The 16,996-nt window shown below is 44.3% G+C and overlaps 1 protein-coding gene across 1 annotated transcript in view; it reads left to right on the top strand.

Annotated features, from left to right (window-relative positions):
- Positions 1-16,996, top strand: part of PIGN (phosphatidylinositol glycan anchor biosynthesis class N) — a 103,435-nt gene that overhangs the window by 52,056 nt on the left and 34,383 nt on the right. The window contains exons 22-24 of the mRNA XM_063130267.1: positions 9,807-9,915; positions 14,410-14,512; positions 15,500-15,602. Of these exons, the coding sequence (XP_062986337.1) occupies positions 9,807-9,915; positions 14,410-14,512; positions 15,500-15,602 (315 nt within the window). The remainder of the gene's footprint in view (positions 1-9,806; positions 9,916-14,409; positions 14,513-15,499; positions 15,603-16,996) is intronic.

Below are 16,996 nucleotides of genomic sequence, written 5' to 3'. Positions count from 1 at the left end.
AGATAAACAGACTTTGAGCATAAAACCTGATTATGAAATTTGGTATTCGGGAGGAATATTCCCTTACATCAAATTGGTTAAAGGCCTTCGGTTTGTTTGGGAATCCCTTGATTTGCTTTGACAGCAGTATGTTGCTTTACTTTCTTGACTAACACTGCAAAGGATGTGTGTTTACTTAGTAGTATTTTGTGTGCTTACCTATGCATTTGTAAATTTGATATGACCTTGACGGTTGAAACAACAAATAAACATTAGAATACTTAGTAGCAAGTCTTGTATTCAGTAACACTTGTATTCAGTAAGATTTAGGTGTGGTGATCAGGGCACACTTCATTTTACAGTTATGATATTAAGAGGTTAGGTATAAGATTTATTCTTTCAGAGTGTATTTCAAAATTCAATACAAGATACTTGTACAGGGGTGGGCGGGGGTGGGGGAGGCAATGCAAATAAGACTTTGCAAAATTACCTGCACAGATAACAAATGAAATGAATTTATTCTTTCTTCTCTTGCTTAAATTCCTTTCATCTCCGCTCATTTTTTAAAAGCTTAAAATATTTCTTCTTTGCCCTGGATTCTCAGCATGAAGGACAAAGATGGTTCTGTAGGGCTGACACTGGGGGGTGGGGTGGGGAGATAAAGAATATCCTTAGATTATGCCCCGAAACCACTTTGTCAAAATAGGTTATGCTTCATCATTATATAGAGTATATTTTCTGCATATCTGTTATATATTATGAAACCAGGACACCTCAAAATGTAAGCCCACTGTTTCGACTGCACACAAAATGCCACTGAAACTTCCTTCTTTTAGAGATTATACACTACCCTTAGTCCTGCACAGGAGTATGTTCAACCTCTAAGGGCGCAATCCTACTGGATCCGCCCTGGGTATTTGTAAGCCTCCAAACTTTTTGTCCATCTAGCAAAGGTTTCGGGGAGGGGGACGGAAGAACGCTGGAGTTGGCTGGGGAAAGCTCAGGTCCCTGTGTCCTCAGCATCCTTCTCTCCCCAACCTGCTATGAGGGGCCGGGAGAGAAGGTGGGATGCTTGGACTCCTGGATTCGAGGTTGGCACACCGTCTCTGGCCTTGGATCCAGGAATCCGAAATATCCTATGTTCACTGGATGCTGTCTAGGAACCATAGGATTGCTCCCTAAAGTAGTAAAATAATTAATCCTTCATACGGTGAAGGCATGGAGGGGATAGGCTAGAAATTGTGCCGCTGATGATGTCACAGTGGGATGATGTCACTGATGATATCCAGTGGGAGCCTATGAACCTTATGTGACTCATATTCCGCACAGCAGTAGCAAAAGCAATAGGCACACTGCTATTGCTAGTATCACAGTACTGAAAAAGATTAAACTTTTCCCCCAACAGCAATATATTGCTGTTTGGGTAATGGTGGAGTACTTCTTTGTGCAGCGCATAATTGAGCTATGAAGGTTGCTACCCCAACATGGCTACCAGTTTGGATGGCTTTAAAAGGGGATTAGACCAATTCAGGGCTTCTAGTCATGATGGCTGTGTGTCAGAGGAAGTATGCCTGTCTCGGTACCAGTTGCTGGGGAACATGAGTGGGAGGGTGCTAATGCACTGAAGTCCTGCTTGTGGGTTCACCATAGGCATCTGGTTGGTCACTGAGGGAGCAGAGTTCTGGGCTAGATAGGCCTTTGGTCTGATCCAACATGGCTCTTCTTACGTTTGCAATATAACTCATTTTCTTAATCATTATGTTAGAGTAGCTGTACGCTATATATTGCTGTTAAATTTTCTTTAGATGACATCGAAAAATATCTATCAGCTGCTTTGGCAGGAAAAATGTATTAATGACCTTATAGAGGGTAATTTACTGTTCCTACAATTTATATCAGCCACCTGCCATCCAAGACAAAAATGATTACACCAACATTTCCTGTTAAACATGAGTAGGTAGAATTTCTCTCTCTGAAAAGGCCCAGTAAGAAGCTCCCACACTTCTTTAAACACTAAATTAAGGTGTAACTAAGCTAGTCCAAGTAGTTTTTTGCTTCAAGACATTAGAGGCCATGGCTTGTCATTACGTACGAACCCAGTGAGTTTGTTGACAATACAAATGGACAGAAGTTAGGGTTGTACTTTGAGATATAGATCTGTGGAGAGTTCTTCTAGTGCAATGGTTCCCAAACTTTTTCAGGTCACCGCCCCCTTGGTTCCACAAACTCATGCCCAGCGCCCCCCTACCCTACACTATAAAAATCATTGTTCAGAATAGTGGTTTTCAACGACCCACCAAGGAAGATAATAACAATAAAATTCAAAACAGTAACAATGATTAATTGAATACTTTATTCAAAATCCAATTGGTGTGCCCTGCCATGCTGGCTGCAAACAGAGGTGTTTGCTCTCTTTTCCCTCCCTCCCTCAGCAAGCCTGGGGCGGGTGCTTCCCATTTAGAGGGGATTCTAGGAGTTGAAGGACTTTTTTCTGACTAAACATGCATAAAATTGTGCCTTTAACTTATCATGGCACACTAGCATGAATACAGGAATCAAATAGGATTTCCTTCTTCAGTGGAACACACTTACTTAGGAGTAAACACCATTTTGTTATAGGAAAGGATAATGTATCTTAATTAAAATTTTTAAATAATTATCTGCTACCTGGTACAGAGTTTTCCTATGGAAAATCTGGCTGGGACTGAAGTAGAGGGGCACTAATTTTACTGTACTTATTGTGTTTAAATATGGTTAAATATCCCACAGTTACCTTGCTATTCTATTTCTACAATTCATTTTCTCCTGTCTTTTCTTCACCCTCTCTTCGTTTTCAGGCTGAATCCTATGCACATTTACCTCAGAGTAAGTTCTATTGATCTCAGTGGGGCTTACTTCTGAGTAGACATACTTCGGATTGTGTTGCAGCTCTGTTTTTATGGGGACACAAGATACACACATACCATGTTTACCAAAAGAACGCTTGAAAAAAGGGGGTTGGACACCCTGAAATAAGCAAGGGCAGATAGGAATGGTTTCAGCAAGCATTCTGGAAAAAGGTGCTGCTGAATCTTCTTTAGCCAGGAAGGACCTGGGGAATTGCAATTCTCTCTCCCTCCCCCTTTTCTTTTCTCTCCTAATCCTGTTGTAGTCCAGATTTTTTGGGGGGTGGGAGCACACACACAGACACACAGCATCTCTCTCTCTCTCTCCAACCCCCCCTCCCTCCAAGCCTCACAATAGCTGCCAGGCTGATTACGACAGGAGGGCAGCAGCTCAGAGGGGAGATGGCCCCAAACTGCAACTCCTGATGGGGGAAGGGAGCCTGGTGATACCTTGCAGCAGCACAAGCAGTCCTGCTCCCCACCCAGCCTGCCAGCTGACTGCTGTTCTTGGCAGCTGCTCTGCTGCCCGCCGTCCTCCACATGCTCCTTCCTCTCCGCCACATGGCTGCTGCTCCCGCCTTGTGCAGCAACTATCGTGAGAGGTCTGCCGGGGCAGCTTGTAGGAGGGAGCAGCTCTGGCTGAGGGAGGGAGGGAGCGGGCGGCAGTGGCTCCAGCAGGAAAGAAGCCCTGGGCCCTCCTAGGCAGGAGCAGAGTGGGCAGAGCAGCTGAATTTGCCGCTGTTTCCTGCTCTGCTGCCTCCTGTGGGTGCTTCCCCCACCCCCTACTTCTGGTGGGGCCGCTGTGGGCTTGAGATAGGAGGAGAGAGCGGCTGCGTGAGTGAGAAAGTCCTTCCTGAGCAGGAGCGGTGTGGGGAGAGCAGCTGAATTTGCTGCTCTTTCCTGCTTGGTCCCTGGGTTTTAGGACCTTCTGGAGAGACCACCTCGAGCACCCCTGTCGCCCCTTTGCCTGTTAAAGCCCCCCTGCCGTCCCTTTGCCTCTTAACGCCCCCCTATGCAATCCCACCGCCCCCAAGGGGGCAATACCGCCCACTTTGGGAACCACTGTTCTAGTGCATAGGCTATGGTGGAATTTTTAATTAATTTAATTTTTGAGTGTGGAAAGGGTAGTTGTGTTGCATGTTTGGTTTACCTAAGTCAGTGTGCTTTTAAAAAGGCTGCAATGGAAAGTGCAGGAGATGCAGAAGGCAGGGGGCTTGTGGCGGTGGTGGTGGTGGTGGTGTGTGTAGGGGATGGGTGCGTGGCAGTGGGTGAGCTCCAGGCTGGGAGAGGGGTATGTGGAGTTCATGCCTGGTTCTTCAGGACGGGGTCTCAGGAGGTGATGCCTGGGGAGGGGGTTCGGGCTTGTGCAAGGGGTGTAGTCTTGAGTGTGACAGTGGGGTTCGTTTCCAAGTGTGGCTGTACCATCGATTTGTATACAGGATTGTGATATTGGCACTTTTATTTTTGATTTCTTTTTTCCAACATGGAATATGCCTTTTTCACAGCAGCTGCAACATTTTAATCAAGTTATCCTCCACCACTTGGGGAAGGAACATAAATCAATGGTAGAGGACATGCTTTGCATGCAAAAGTTTCAATCCCCGACCTTTGCAGGACCCTGCCTTCAGGGCGCCGTGCTGGTGCTGCTCTGTCGCCAAACCCCGCAGTATCGCTTTGTGGGGTGGAGGCGAGTAATCTTCACTGGAGGCGGCGGCGTGGGCTTTCCGGTGGCCATTTGGTTCGTCGGGCCCACCCCCTGTCCCTCATCCCGCTTCCAGCGACCAATCAGAGGTCATCTCCGCCAGGGAACACTGTTGGCCCAATGCCGGAGCAAGGTCAGAAGGCGGGAGAGCCGTAGTGACATTGCTTTGGCAGGAAAAGTCAGGGCAAGTCCCCAACTTTTCCAGTGCACAACTTCGCGGGAAAGCCCTGCAGTGGCTGTGAGGTGGCTGCTGCGTCATAGAACCAACGCAGCACCACCGTGCAGCCACCGCGGAGCTTTTAAAACATATAGACAGCCCCCCAATTAGGGCTAGGAAGAAATCCTGCCTGAAACCCTGGAGAACCGCCGCCAGTGAGTCTTGACAATCCTGGGCTAGATAAACCAGTGATTTGTCTTAGTATAAGGCAGCTTCCTATTTTCCTAAGTCCAAGATCTCTTTCTTAGTCAGTCACTGCCAGGTCAGATCGCATCAACATATACATGAAGTTGGGATTTATTTATTTTTTTTGCACCATTATGCATCACTTTATATTTGTCAGCTGAATGCCCATTCCTGGCACATCTCGGATGTGAAATCTCTGATTAACCTTGGTAAGCCATTATCTCTCCACTTGAACTCTTCCCCCATCTCTGATTTAGGAACAAGACTGGTCTACTTTACAAGGATGTTGTAAGATTAATGAGGCAATATGGGGTTAAATGTACAATGTATTTTATAGGGTTAAACATTTCACCATTCTGGTGGATTGCATGTTAATTATTACTACCCAGTGCACATGTAAACAGAAAATTTACCTATAGGCAGTGGCCTGGTATTAATAGGTGATGAGATAAATCAAATACTATTCTTAATAAATGTAACAATTAAATTAAAGCATGGTTTGTGACCACTAGGTGTCACTGTAAATGTAGTATAGATGGAAGAATTAAGGAACTGAACAGAATAAGATAAAAAACCTAAAAGGATTGTGACCATGTAATTTGCCATAGCCTTGTAATTACTGCTTCCCCTTTACTCGCTTTGAAATGCTTTAATTTATGTTTGTTTGTTTTTCTGGCATGAGTTGGCTCAGACTGATTTGGCATGTTGGCTTTGCCACAGAATTAACCTCTTGGAATGAAAACAGAATTAAATGATACTCACAAAGAAAGTAATTGATTTCTTCCTGCTGTTGTTGTTTTTCCAGCAAAGTCACCTTCAGCCTGTCACAGGGGAACTTTTATTTGGTTACAGTAAAGTTCACTGGCAGTAAATTAGGAGTCAAGAACCTCCTAGATTTGTTTTTAAGTAGTATCTTTTTCAGGAAATTAATCATAACCTGAGAATTCATTTTTGCAATTTCACTTCTAGTTTAGCTAATATGAGAAACAACATTTTGCCCGATCTTTTCTCTGCTTGACACATGCCTGGATTGTCTACTGCACTGAGCATGTTCTAGAATAGAGTCATAGCCAAATCGGTGGTCTGAGTTTGGCTAAATTATCTGGTAGTGCTCTGGTGTAAGGGGTTTGCTTACTCGGCTTCCTGTACCCAAGAATCTTTTAAGATTTCACTCCTGCCTGACAATGCGGTGGATGTGAAAGGAGCAATGGTAGATTTTAGAGTGGAATGAGAGGGAATTTTGCCCTGGCCTGCACATCTCCAAGACAACATCATTTCACACATTGTACAGTAGCAAGCCATCAAGTATGGCTCCAGCATCCTTACCAAATAGCATCAGAGCTCTGTGAAGAGCATATGTACTTGAGAGATGGACATGTTTGTAAATGCTTGCTGCATTCACTATTTAAATATCTGCTTTAAAACTTTGGGGTATTCCTAAAAAGTAATGCATCCAGAGGACCTACATGTGCTGATGGAAGAAAAATAAGTATGAGGTTATGAGCCACCATTCCTAATTTAATTTTATCTGGTTTGACTTTGCATATAATTTGTGAAACTCACATGGAATTAGAGAGAGAATTATGCCTGACTTAAATGCTAACCTATTTTCTTTTGTTGTGCTCTTGAATGGGCCTGAAACACTGAAGACAAAGCCTTTGCTCTCTTGCGTGAAGCTAAGTAAAATTCTAATTAGCCTCGCCAAAATTGGCCTATTTCAGATTCTCTGTTTTGTTTCAGTTTTTTCCTTCTTCTCCAGACCTGTGTCTCTTAACTGACATGGTAGAGTTCTGAAACTTTACAAAGTATATTCTTTAAAAAAGCAAGGCAGGAGCTAATAAAATGGCCATCTTTTGTAAGTTTCATTGTTGGGAACAACATGGCAGCCACACTCTGATCTTATTTTACTGTCATTAAAATAGCCTTGGTTCTTGGCCAGCGGAGGAGCAGACCCAACAACAAAGGGTTGGGGCCTCCAACTCGAGAAGACAGGGGCAGTATGGTACATTTTAGTAATTTGTTATGGGGATAGGATGCTTGGGTCTCTATTTAGCGTTTCAGAGCAAACAGTGTGGCGTAGTGGCTAAAGTGTCAGACTGGGAGTTGGGAGATCTGGGTTCTAGTCCCCACTTGGCCATGGCAACCCACTGGGTGAATTTGGGCCAGTCACAGACTCTCAGCCCAACCCACCTCACAGGGTTGTTGTTGTGAGGATAAAATGGAGAGGAGGGTTATGTATGCTGCCTTCGGTTCCTTGGAGGAAAAAAGGCGGGATATAAATGCAAAAATAAATAAATAAATAAATAAATAAATAAATATATAAACAGAACTACTGCAGCACCATCTTGCTGTGGTTTTTACTGAATAAACGTGTTGGGGAATTGGCTGCGGATGCCTTCTGGGTTGGAATCATCCTGACACATTTTTATGACATGTGGAAATGTACCTAGAGTTATAAACTCCTTTCTGAATTGACTTCCTTCTCTCCTTATCTGCTGTTATGGGCAAAAAAAAATTCTAAAAGGGGGGAGGGAAATCTAATAAATCCCCCCCCCCCAGCTTTAAATATAATGTGGAATGATAGTCTGACATTGGCTAGTGCACGTACTGACTTTTGTAGAACTAAAATGTGGGAAAGTTAGTATTATATTAATCTCTGAGTCCAAAGTCTGTGTTGAGTAGGATAGGGGGGTGAAAACCCCAGAGAGCCCAGCATATATTACTTAGGTCTCTCTCTATGAATTGTCACTCTGTGGCACATCAGGCAAAGTTCATTAAACCGGCATAAAACTCAGTGCCAAATAGCTGCCGTTTTGATGATCTACTCTAATTACCTCTCTAATCTGTAACTCTGAAAGCTTGGAAATGGACTCTTATTGACAAATCTCTTTTTTAAATAAACTCTGTTGAAAGTCTTCCTCCTGAGTGGTTGGTTTTTCTGTTGTTGTTCCCCTATTTATTCAGTCTGGCTGAAATCAAGCATGAAATGCAGTTATGCAAGTATGAATCAACAGTTTGCTCTGGGAGTTGCTGGATAGTTTACGGTGGCATCCAAAACATAATGGGGTTATACAATACTTAATATCTCCCAAAATGCATGACCAAATGAGATGAGGAACAGTGGGCAGTTCCAAGACTTTTACCTCTTTTGTTTGTATAGAGTTTTGAAGTCTTTCTTAAAAGTCCATGATATTGCATTCTTTGCTCAGGCTATTTGACAAGCTTTCCCATCATTTTAAATATTTTTTTGTGTGGGAGATTTACGTGGCTTTGGGTCTAGCGTGTATATCTTCAAGCAAAGAAAATCATTCTGCTGTGGTCAAAAAGACAGATTCTGAATTCTAGGTTTGGAATCAGAGTAGCACTTAGAGGAGTTCTGCTTGCTTGCTTGGAGCTTCCTGCTTGCCTGCTCCCTGCTTCCTGTTTGGAGGCAGGAAGCAGGGAGGCAGACTTCATGATGTCTCCTGAGAAGCTGCCCTTTTCTGGGCTGGGATGCCCTCTGGAGCAGCTTGGGAGGCTGCAGGGAGAAGGAAGAATAGGCAAAGATTGCCTCCCCGCCCCCTTTCTCCAGTGGAGAGCTTTTATTGGATCCCAGTGCCTTCCATTCATGGAATGACTAATCTGCATCCATCTCTCTATATAAAATGCTTAGGTATGTTTCCATAAAGGCTTCTTCTGATACAGGTTGCTAAGCAACAGTAACAACGTGTAACGTCAGCTGATACAGTTTACTAAGCCCCTCGCCCGACTCCTCCGGGCTTTCCAAGGTAATCCTACCCCCCCTTTCTGCCTCTTCGCTTACCCCCTCCCACGAAGGGGGAAGCACCACGGTCCGGAGCATGAGTGAGGCATGGCTGGGGCCCTTGGTGGCTGGGTGGGAGGCCGCTTGCCTGCTGCGAGCCGAGGCCACGGCCTAATCTCATGAGAGCTGGGCGGGCTGCCCAAGGCTGACAGGAACCCCGGGGAGAGGGGGACACCTGCTCCCCCTCCCCCCGACCTCCCTGCCCCCCATGTCTGCCAGACGGCACTGTATCGGCAGCCCCCTGCGATGATATTTAATTAATAAACTTTAAGATATGCTACAATGGCGTATGTTACGCCGGGTACAGCTAGTAAGAACATAAAAGCCCTGCTGGATCAGACCATCTCGTCCAGCATTCTATTCACACAGTGGCCAACCAGCTGACATGAGTGCAGCAGCACTCTCCTGCCCAAGTTCCCCAGGAATTGGTGTACGTAAGCATACTGCCTCTGGAGGTAGCATATAGCCATCAGGACTAGTAGCCGTTGTTAGCATTATGCTCCATGAATTTGTCTAACCCCCTTTTATAGCCACCCCAACTGTTGGCCCTCGGAACATGTCTGCCCACCCCTCATCTGTTCTGGCTGTTATACTCGAGATATCAGGGACCGTTTGCAGGCACTGAGCTATGATCCTTCCCCTCATGGACAGATAACCGGTGATGGAAAGAATGTGGTGTTATCGTAGCAAAAATGGTACAAAAACATCACAGTGCTCCTTGAGAGATTTTTGTTTTGCCTGGTGAGGGATGTAGCAAGCCATCTCTGCCCTACACAAGAATTACAAGTGTACCATTCACAATGGACAGTGCTGACCATACATCCTGCCATGTAACTTCGGACAGTTTCCTTCCTAGAGGTCCAAAAGTGTGAGCGCCTCTCAGACCTGCTTATATTTCCATTCTTTTGTCGGTTTGGGTCTTGTGGGGGAAAGTCTGTTTCGTGACCTTCACTTTTAACATTACAAAAATTCCTTAATCATTGCAGTATCGTGGCACCACCCCAGATGAACTAACTCTTTCTTTCTTTTCATTAGTTGGTGAGTCTGGCACTATCAACATATGTTGTGAACAGTACACACAGCAGTCTTCACAGCAAACAAGGAGTGCCTGTAATAAATCAAGTTATTAGCTGGACAACATTAGGTAAGCCCTACCTATCTTGACTGAGATTACCTTGGATACAGATCTGGCAGGTTAAGAGGTGAATGTTGGCTTACTGGTCTTTCTGCTGTTTAAGAATGTGACTTGAAGGTACATGCCTTTGACCATCTGCTGCCAGCTTCAGACAGGTCATGTTCTGTCGTTACATATAAATAAAAGTATCCATAAGCATCGTCGGGGAAAAGAAAAGACTGATTCAAACACATGGAAATGCCATACTCGAGTCCATATGAGCAATTTTCGTTTAGAAACAGGCTGGTGTTTGGAGATAAATAATGCAGTGTGGCACTAATGAGAGGTCTCATTACCTAGTGTAGAGTTTGGATGCATAACATAGTTGCTGTCAGGTTGAAGCCTGCAGCAATTCCGGAACTGAAGGAATGTCAGGTGGGGGTTCATTCTGTGCATCACCACCCAGCTCTGAGCAAAGGAGAGAAGTACAGAGAGACCAGCAAAGGAACTCCTTTGGGCCTATAGCTCAGTGGTATTGCTCATGCTTTGCATTCAGAAGGTCTGTGGTTCAATCCCTGGCAGCTCCAGTTGAAAGGATCAGAAAGCCAGTGTGGTGTAGTGGCTAAAGTGTTGGACTGGGAGTCGGGAGATCCAAGTTCTAGTCCCCACTTCGCCCTAGAAACCCACTGGGTGACTTTGGGCCAGTCACAGTCTTTCAGCCCAACCTACCTCACAGGGTGGTTGTTGTGAGGATAACATGGAGAGGAGGAGGATTATGTACACCACTTTGGGTTCCTTGGAGGAAAAAAGGCGGGATATAAATGTAAATAATAATAATAATAACAACAACAACAACAACAACAACAACAGATGAAGGGAAATGCCCTTACATGAGGGAAAGGCTCCTCTAGGGACTGCCAGAGCTGCTGCCAGGCAAAGTAGACAGTAGTGAGCTTAATGGACAAAAGAAAGTATGGTGTAGTGATTAGAGTGTTGGAGCTAGAGCAGGAAGACCCAGATTCAAATCCCCTCTCAGCCACAGAGCTCACTGGGTGACTTTGAGCCAGTCACAATCTCTCTGAGTAATTTACCTCAGAAGAGGAGCTATGCTGAGTCAGCAGTCTAGTTTAGCATTTTTTTTCACACAGTGGCCAAACAATTGTCTATGGGAAGCAGGACCTTTCCCAGCAAATGGTATACAGAGGCATTCTGCCTCCAATATGGAGGTAAAATGTAACCACCATGACTAATAGTCTTTGATAACCTTATCCCCCATGATTTTGTGTAATCCCCATTTATTTATTATTTACTACATATCTATACCATCTAATAGCTGAAGCTCTCTTTTAAAGCCATCCAAATCAGTGGCCATCGCTACACCTTGCAGTAGCGAACTTCATACCGCCCCATAGCTGAAGTTCTCTGGGCAGCTTACAACTATGCATTGTATGAAGGAGTGCTACCTTTTATCTGTCCTGAATCTCCCACCCTTCAGCTTCATGGGACCAACCCCAGGTTCTAGTATAATTGGAGAGGGAGCAAAATGTCTTCCTATTCACATTCTCCATACCATGCATGATTTTGTAGATCTCCACCATGTCTCCACTTGCCTTTTTTTTCTATGCTGAACAGTCCCCGAAGACAACCTGATTTACATGCAACAATAACCCATCAGTTTAAAAGCTGAGGGGCAGGAAGGAGCGGGTGCACCAATGGTGGGTTGTTGAGCCAGCTGTGGGTTATGCAGCAAAGAGGAAGAGGAGGGTTGTGCTGCAGGCAGTGCATCCATTCCCTCCGTCCCACACACAGCCAACAACCTATCGTTTAAACTGATGGATTGTCGTTACGTGCGAACAGCCCCATTGTAATCTTTTTTTCCCATAGGAGGGGAGAACCATGTACACCATCTTAAGCTTTTTGGAGGACGGGGGGGATATAAATGCAGTGTATGTGTGTGTTTTTAATTGTCTGATGTGATATAAGGCAGCTGCTGTGTTCCGTATACCAGCAAGTCCAAGCTGGTATGGTTAGTTAATGAGGTACCAAATGTTCAACCCCAAACCGTAGACTGTTTCTAAGAACAGTTTTCAAAACCTGACATGAATTTGAATAAGGGCCTTTCCAAGTGTTGAACCTTTCTTTTCTGTTTGCAAAACAAACATGTCTTGATACTTGTATTATGTGTAAGCACAGAACTTGGAATTTCTGCTCTCTCCAGCTGCTGACAGTTCAAGGGCACCATGCACCCTGACCTCTCGAAAGGCTTTGAAAAGTCTGGCTTGCTGCTTTTATCTCAGCATCTAGGAAATTTGCTCTTGCTGCTCCAGGCTGGCTATTCTCACCCCCTTTGCCTCCCAGACCCTCTCGACTTTTGTCTCAGGTCTGCCATTCGCAGCATGAGCAAAGGTAGAAGACACATGTTCAGCACTAGAAGTCTCTTAATAGCCATAAACCAGAGTAGGTTAGGTGATAGCCCTCTAACACTTACAGGCTGTGTTCATAGAACACACCTTAAACCATGGCTTTAACCACGGCGAATAAGGCTTTTTGAATTATTCACCATGGTTAAAGCCGTGGTTTAAGGTGTCTTCTGAACACAGCCATAGAAGACTTCTGGGTCAGACTTCCTGCCTGCTCTCTCAACTAGGAATCTCTTTGCTTTCCCTGCTCAAGGTGAATACAGATTGCTTTGGCCTTTGCCTTGCTTTACCTGTACCTCTGCTTTCCTCCCCACCCCATCCTCTCCTTGGCAGGAGCCAAGTCTGACAGCTTCATGCATTCTGCTTCTAAGTTACAGCCAGAAAGAAAAGCGCTCTTTGGTAATATAAATGTCCCTCAAGGGATGCATCAAACACTCTCTTGTTTCTGGAACGTTTCGTTGGTTTTCAGCACTCGCTGAAACATGACTGAAAAGAACTCTAGGTCTACATGCATATGTATGTATATATATACATGCAAGCTACTCCAGACACTGGGCAGGAGAATATGGGTGACGTTGACTGTTTCAAGATTATAGTTTGTGCTTTATATTTAGTTACTTATTTAAAATTACTTTTAGACTGCCTTTAAGGGTAGAACCCTCTCAAAGAGGCGTACAAGATAAAAACCACACAAAGTGGATACAGTTAAAATCCATAATAACATATCCAATAAAATCCCATAAAAACAGAGATTACCAATAAAAAAACCAGTGAAAAGAGGACTTACCAATAACACCAGAAGCCCAGACATTATACAAAGGCAAGCGAACACAGGTGGTTCTTCTCTTCTTGAAAAACTGCAAAGAAGTGGCCCTGATGAACTCTCCAATGGAAGCCGATCCAGAGGTGTGGAGCCACTGCAGAGAACACAGATTTGTGCTGGAACGCAGATACCACGATTCGTTTTTTTTAAAAATAATAATAAATAGATGTGCTTGAGCAAAAGCCTACCTCGAAACCATTCATTCTTAGCTGGAGGGCCTGGTCTCTAATTGTTATGGTTGGCCATGGTTACTTATCAGTGAGGGGGGGAAAATACTTCCCACATTCTCAAAAGCTTGGTCTTTGTGTTACTACTGCATATCTAGCCCTGTTCAGGCATTTGCCTGAATGCGTGAAGGCTTAATGTGGTTGGAGAGTACCAAATGAAACATGGGTGCACGTTGTCGTGTTGAATTGGAAAGGCCTGAACTGGAGTCCTACTCGTGTTCATTTCAACGCAAGTAGAGCTCTCCACGCGATTGGGCAAGGTCTAAACTGAAGGGGCGGGGCCAGCATACATAGCCCCACTTCTCTATCCCCCTACATGTTCAGACTTGAACAGGTAAAGCTCCGGAAGCAATTCCAGGACTTATGACTGGTCAACCTTGGCTCAAATGTTGTTTTTTATATCCGGAGCTTGAGGAATGACTAATCAGCAATGTGACGGAGCCTGTTCTGGCTATAACTCTGCCTGGGTGTTCTCTAGATGTGCTTTGGAGCCACGATCCTTCCCTCACCTTGTTCTTGGGGAAACTTATTTTGACCCAAACTCTGCCCACCTCCACTCAGAATTCCAATCCTAGATGGTATGATCCACAGACGCCGTGAGTTTGTGTTATGTGATCTTGCCTTTCTGCTGGGGACTGGATGACGCTAGGTGCGGTGGCCTCCTCCACTGATGTCATCCCAGCCCCAAACGGCTGGGTGGGTGGGTCATCTGGCCGCCACCCCATTTAGCTTCCCCCTGCCCCAATGCAAATCTCTGTACTGGAGGAAGGGCAAGAAATCCGATGGAAAATTGTATCCAAAATATCCTCCTTTTTCATGACGTAAACTCAAAATAGTTGTAGCCTGTGTAACCTTTACGCAGCGGCATTTTCCCCAGAGAGTGAAGAATGAGACACTCCACCCCACCGCCATTCTACTGCATCATATCTTCCAAGACTGTGAATGCAAATTAGCTGATAGCTCAGGAGTAATCCACTGTTTCAACCTTTGGGATCCATTGTGGAGGTATTCAAGTAATTTTTTGCATTGACAGATAATACTTTATCCATTGCAGCTTTATCCTTGATAGTGCCACTACTCAGCTCTACATTTCTTTTCCTGCGGCTGATGAGCATATTGCTTTCTTTGATGTCAACATACCTTCTGCTTAGCACAGGGTAATTCTCTTCTTTATGAATGAATTTCAGTACGTTTTGTGTGGGGCGGGTGGGAGAGTTGTGGTATACATTAAGCAACTTGAAATCATATACTTCATTTTGCCAGGTTCTTTCAAATCTACCCTTGCATTTAACCCATAAGACAAACAGTTCCAGATGTTTCCTATGTGTGTTTTAAATCTCAGAGCTGGCATAGGTCTCTACAGTGTAGTAAGCACTCAGCCAGTGGTCAGTGTGGAACTTCCAGGCACATTTGTATAATCCACATGATAGTGTTTATTCACAATTAACTGGTTCCATTGTTGTACTGCTCTAACAGTCAGGAAAAACTTCCTGACAGTTAGAGCAGTACGACAATGGAACAGGTTACCTAGGGAGGTCGTGGGCTCTCCCACACTAGAGGCATTCAAGAGGCAGCTAGACAGCCATCTGTCATGGATGCTTTAAGGTGTATGAACAGGGGGTTGGACTCGGTGGCCTTATAGGCCCCTTCCAACTATACTATTCTATGGTTCTGTGATTCTAAGAACACACATTTTAATTCAAAATCAAGTCTCTAACTATTATGGCTACAAAAATATGCTAGCAAATGCGAGGCCTTCCCTCCACATTCCACCAAAAGGGTAAAAGATCAGAAGAGGGAAGGCAAATAAGAATAAAGGCTTGGATCATTCAGTTTTCAGTTCTTCCATCCAAGAACGTAGTTACCCTTGAAAAATAATTGTTTCAAATTAAGGAAGAATTGTCAACATGTCTTCCAATTATTTGTTGTTTGCTGCCTTAATCAAAGTGATACGCAAATGAGGTGAAATACGCTCACTTGAATATTGAGATCTCATCTTTACTGTGGCCATCAGTTGTGAAGGAGTCTCCTCTGCCCCACTGCCCATGGTTAGCATTCCGTATGAAAGGGGTGGTGATGGAGAAATAAAATCAATGTCTTGGTTCCTTTATTTTCACTCACTGCCAAAATGTGTGTCGATGCAGATATGAAGCCCTGTTCCCTTTGGCATTGGCTTTGTTGATGTTTGTGTGGATAAATCTGGAACAAGAAGCAGTACAACGTTATGGAGTTTCACTTAAGCCAAAGGTAATGCTTTAGTGTAATGACATTTATCCTGAGGAAGCACCTCTTAGAGCTTTTGTACATGAGGCTGTTAATCTGCTGTATCTACTTTGGTTTTATCACAGAACTGAGATCCAAGCACTACACAAGGAATGTAGTTTTTCTGCTGCATAACCTCTAGGTGGCCCTGTAGTACAGTGAAATACTACAAATGCACAAGAGGAAATTGCACTTCCTTTTGCTTTCACACTTAAATGCTGGTTCCACATAGACTCATCCTCCGATTAGAGTCCACCAGGAGAAGAGCCTTCAGTGTGGTAGCCCCCCTCCTATGGAATTCCCTGCCTCTGGAAGTCAGGTGGGCTTTCTGGCTTAACCACTGTGGTTAAAGCCATGATTTAAGGTGTCTTCTGAACACAGCCCAGCTTTCTGGCTTAACCACCGTGTTTAAAGCCATGGTTTAAGGTGTCTTCTGAACACAGCCCAGCTTTCTGGCTTAACCACTGTGGTTAAAGCCATGGTTTAATGTGTCTGCTGAACGGAACCGGAGTATCTTTAGCCTGGAGAAGATTAAGAGGAGATATGATAGTCGTCTTCAAATATTTGAAAAACTGTCATAGATGATGGAGCATAGTTCTCTATGGCTCCAGAGGGCAGAGCTAGAACTGATGGGTGGAAATTGCAGGGAAGCAGATTTCAGGTGAAACATTAGGAGAGATTTCCTAATGGTGAGAGCTGCTTATCAGAGAGACAGATGGCCTTTGGAAATGGTGGGCTCTTCTTCACTGGACGGATTTAAACAGAGGCTGGATGGCCAATTGTGAGGGATGCTGTAGTTGCATCCTGCATTGAGCTGGGGGCTTGACTAGATGACCTTCAAGGTCCCTTCCAACTCTTTGATTTAATTTGTTCTAGAGTAACCTAATGTCTGCATATCCGGGGTTTGATCTAATATGGGAGCACTGGAAAGAAGATGTTATCAGGTGCTGTAAATCAACGCTACATCATAGGGAAGTCAGTTAACCTGCCGTGGTGATCTGACGCATAAATTCCTTCTCTCCGAAGCTCACTGGAAGATGCTGCTTGAGCTGCAAAATAATCTTTTGTGAATTATGAAAATACGTCTCTTTCCTATACATTTGGAAAAAGGAAGGAGAAATAAGAGCGCAAATGGAAAGGTTGGGGAGTTATTTCCTTACCTAAGGCAGTAGAAGTATTTCCACTTGATCATCCTAGTTGAACGATAACTTTCTTGAGAGAGTCATTAAAGTATAATAAAACTGTAGCAGAAGAGACTTTTATCGCAATACAGGCTGGCTTTTTTGAAGGAACAACTCTTTAATTTCTCATTTGCTCCCTGGAAAATATACCTTTAATATCAATGTGATACCGACTGACATTACTTTATTGATTTCTCT

The sequence above is a fragment of the Elgaria multicarinata genome, chromosome 7 (genome assembly GCF_023053635.1).
Source record: "Elgaria multicarinata webbii isolate HBS135686 ecotype San Diego chromosome 7, rElgMul1.1.pri, whole genome shotgun sequence".
In the NCBI taxonomy this organism is placed as follows: domain Eukaryota; kingdom Metazoa; phylum Chordata; class Lepidosauria; order Squamata; family Anguidae; genus Elgaria; species Elgaria multicarinata.
Note: the sequence above shows the minus strand (reverse complement) of the source record. Positions and strands in the feature narration are given on the sequence as shown.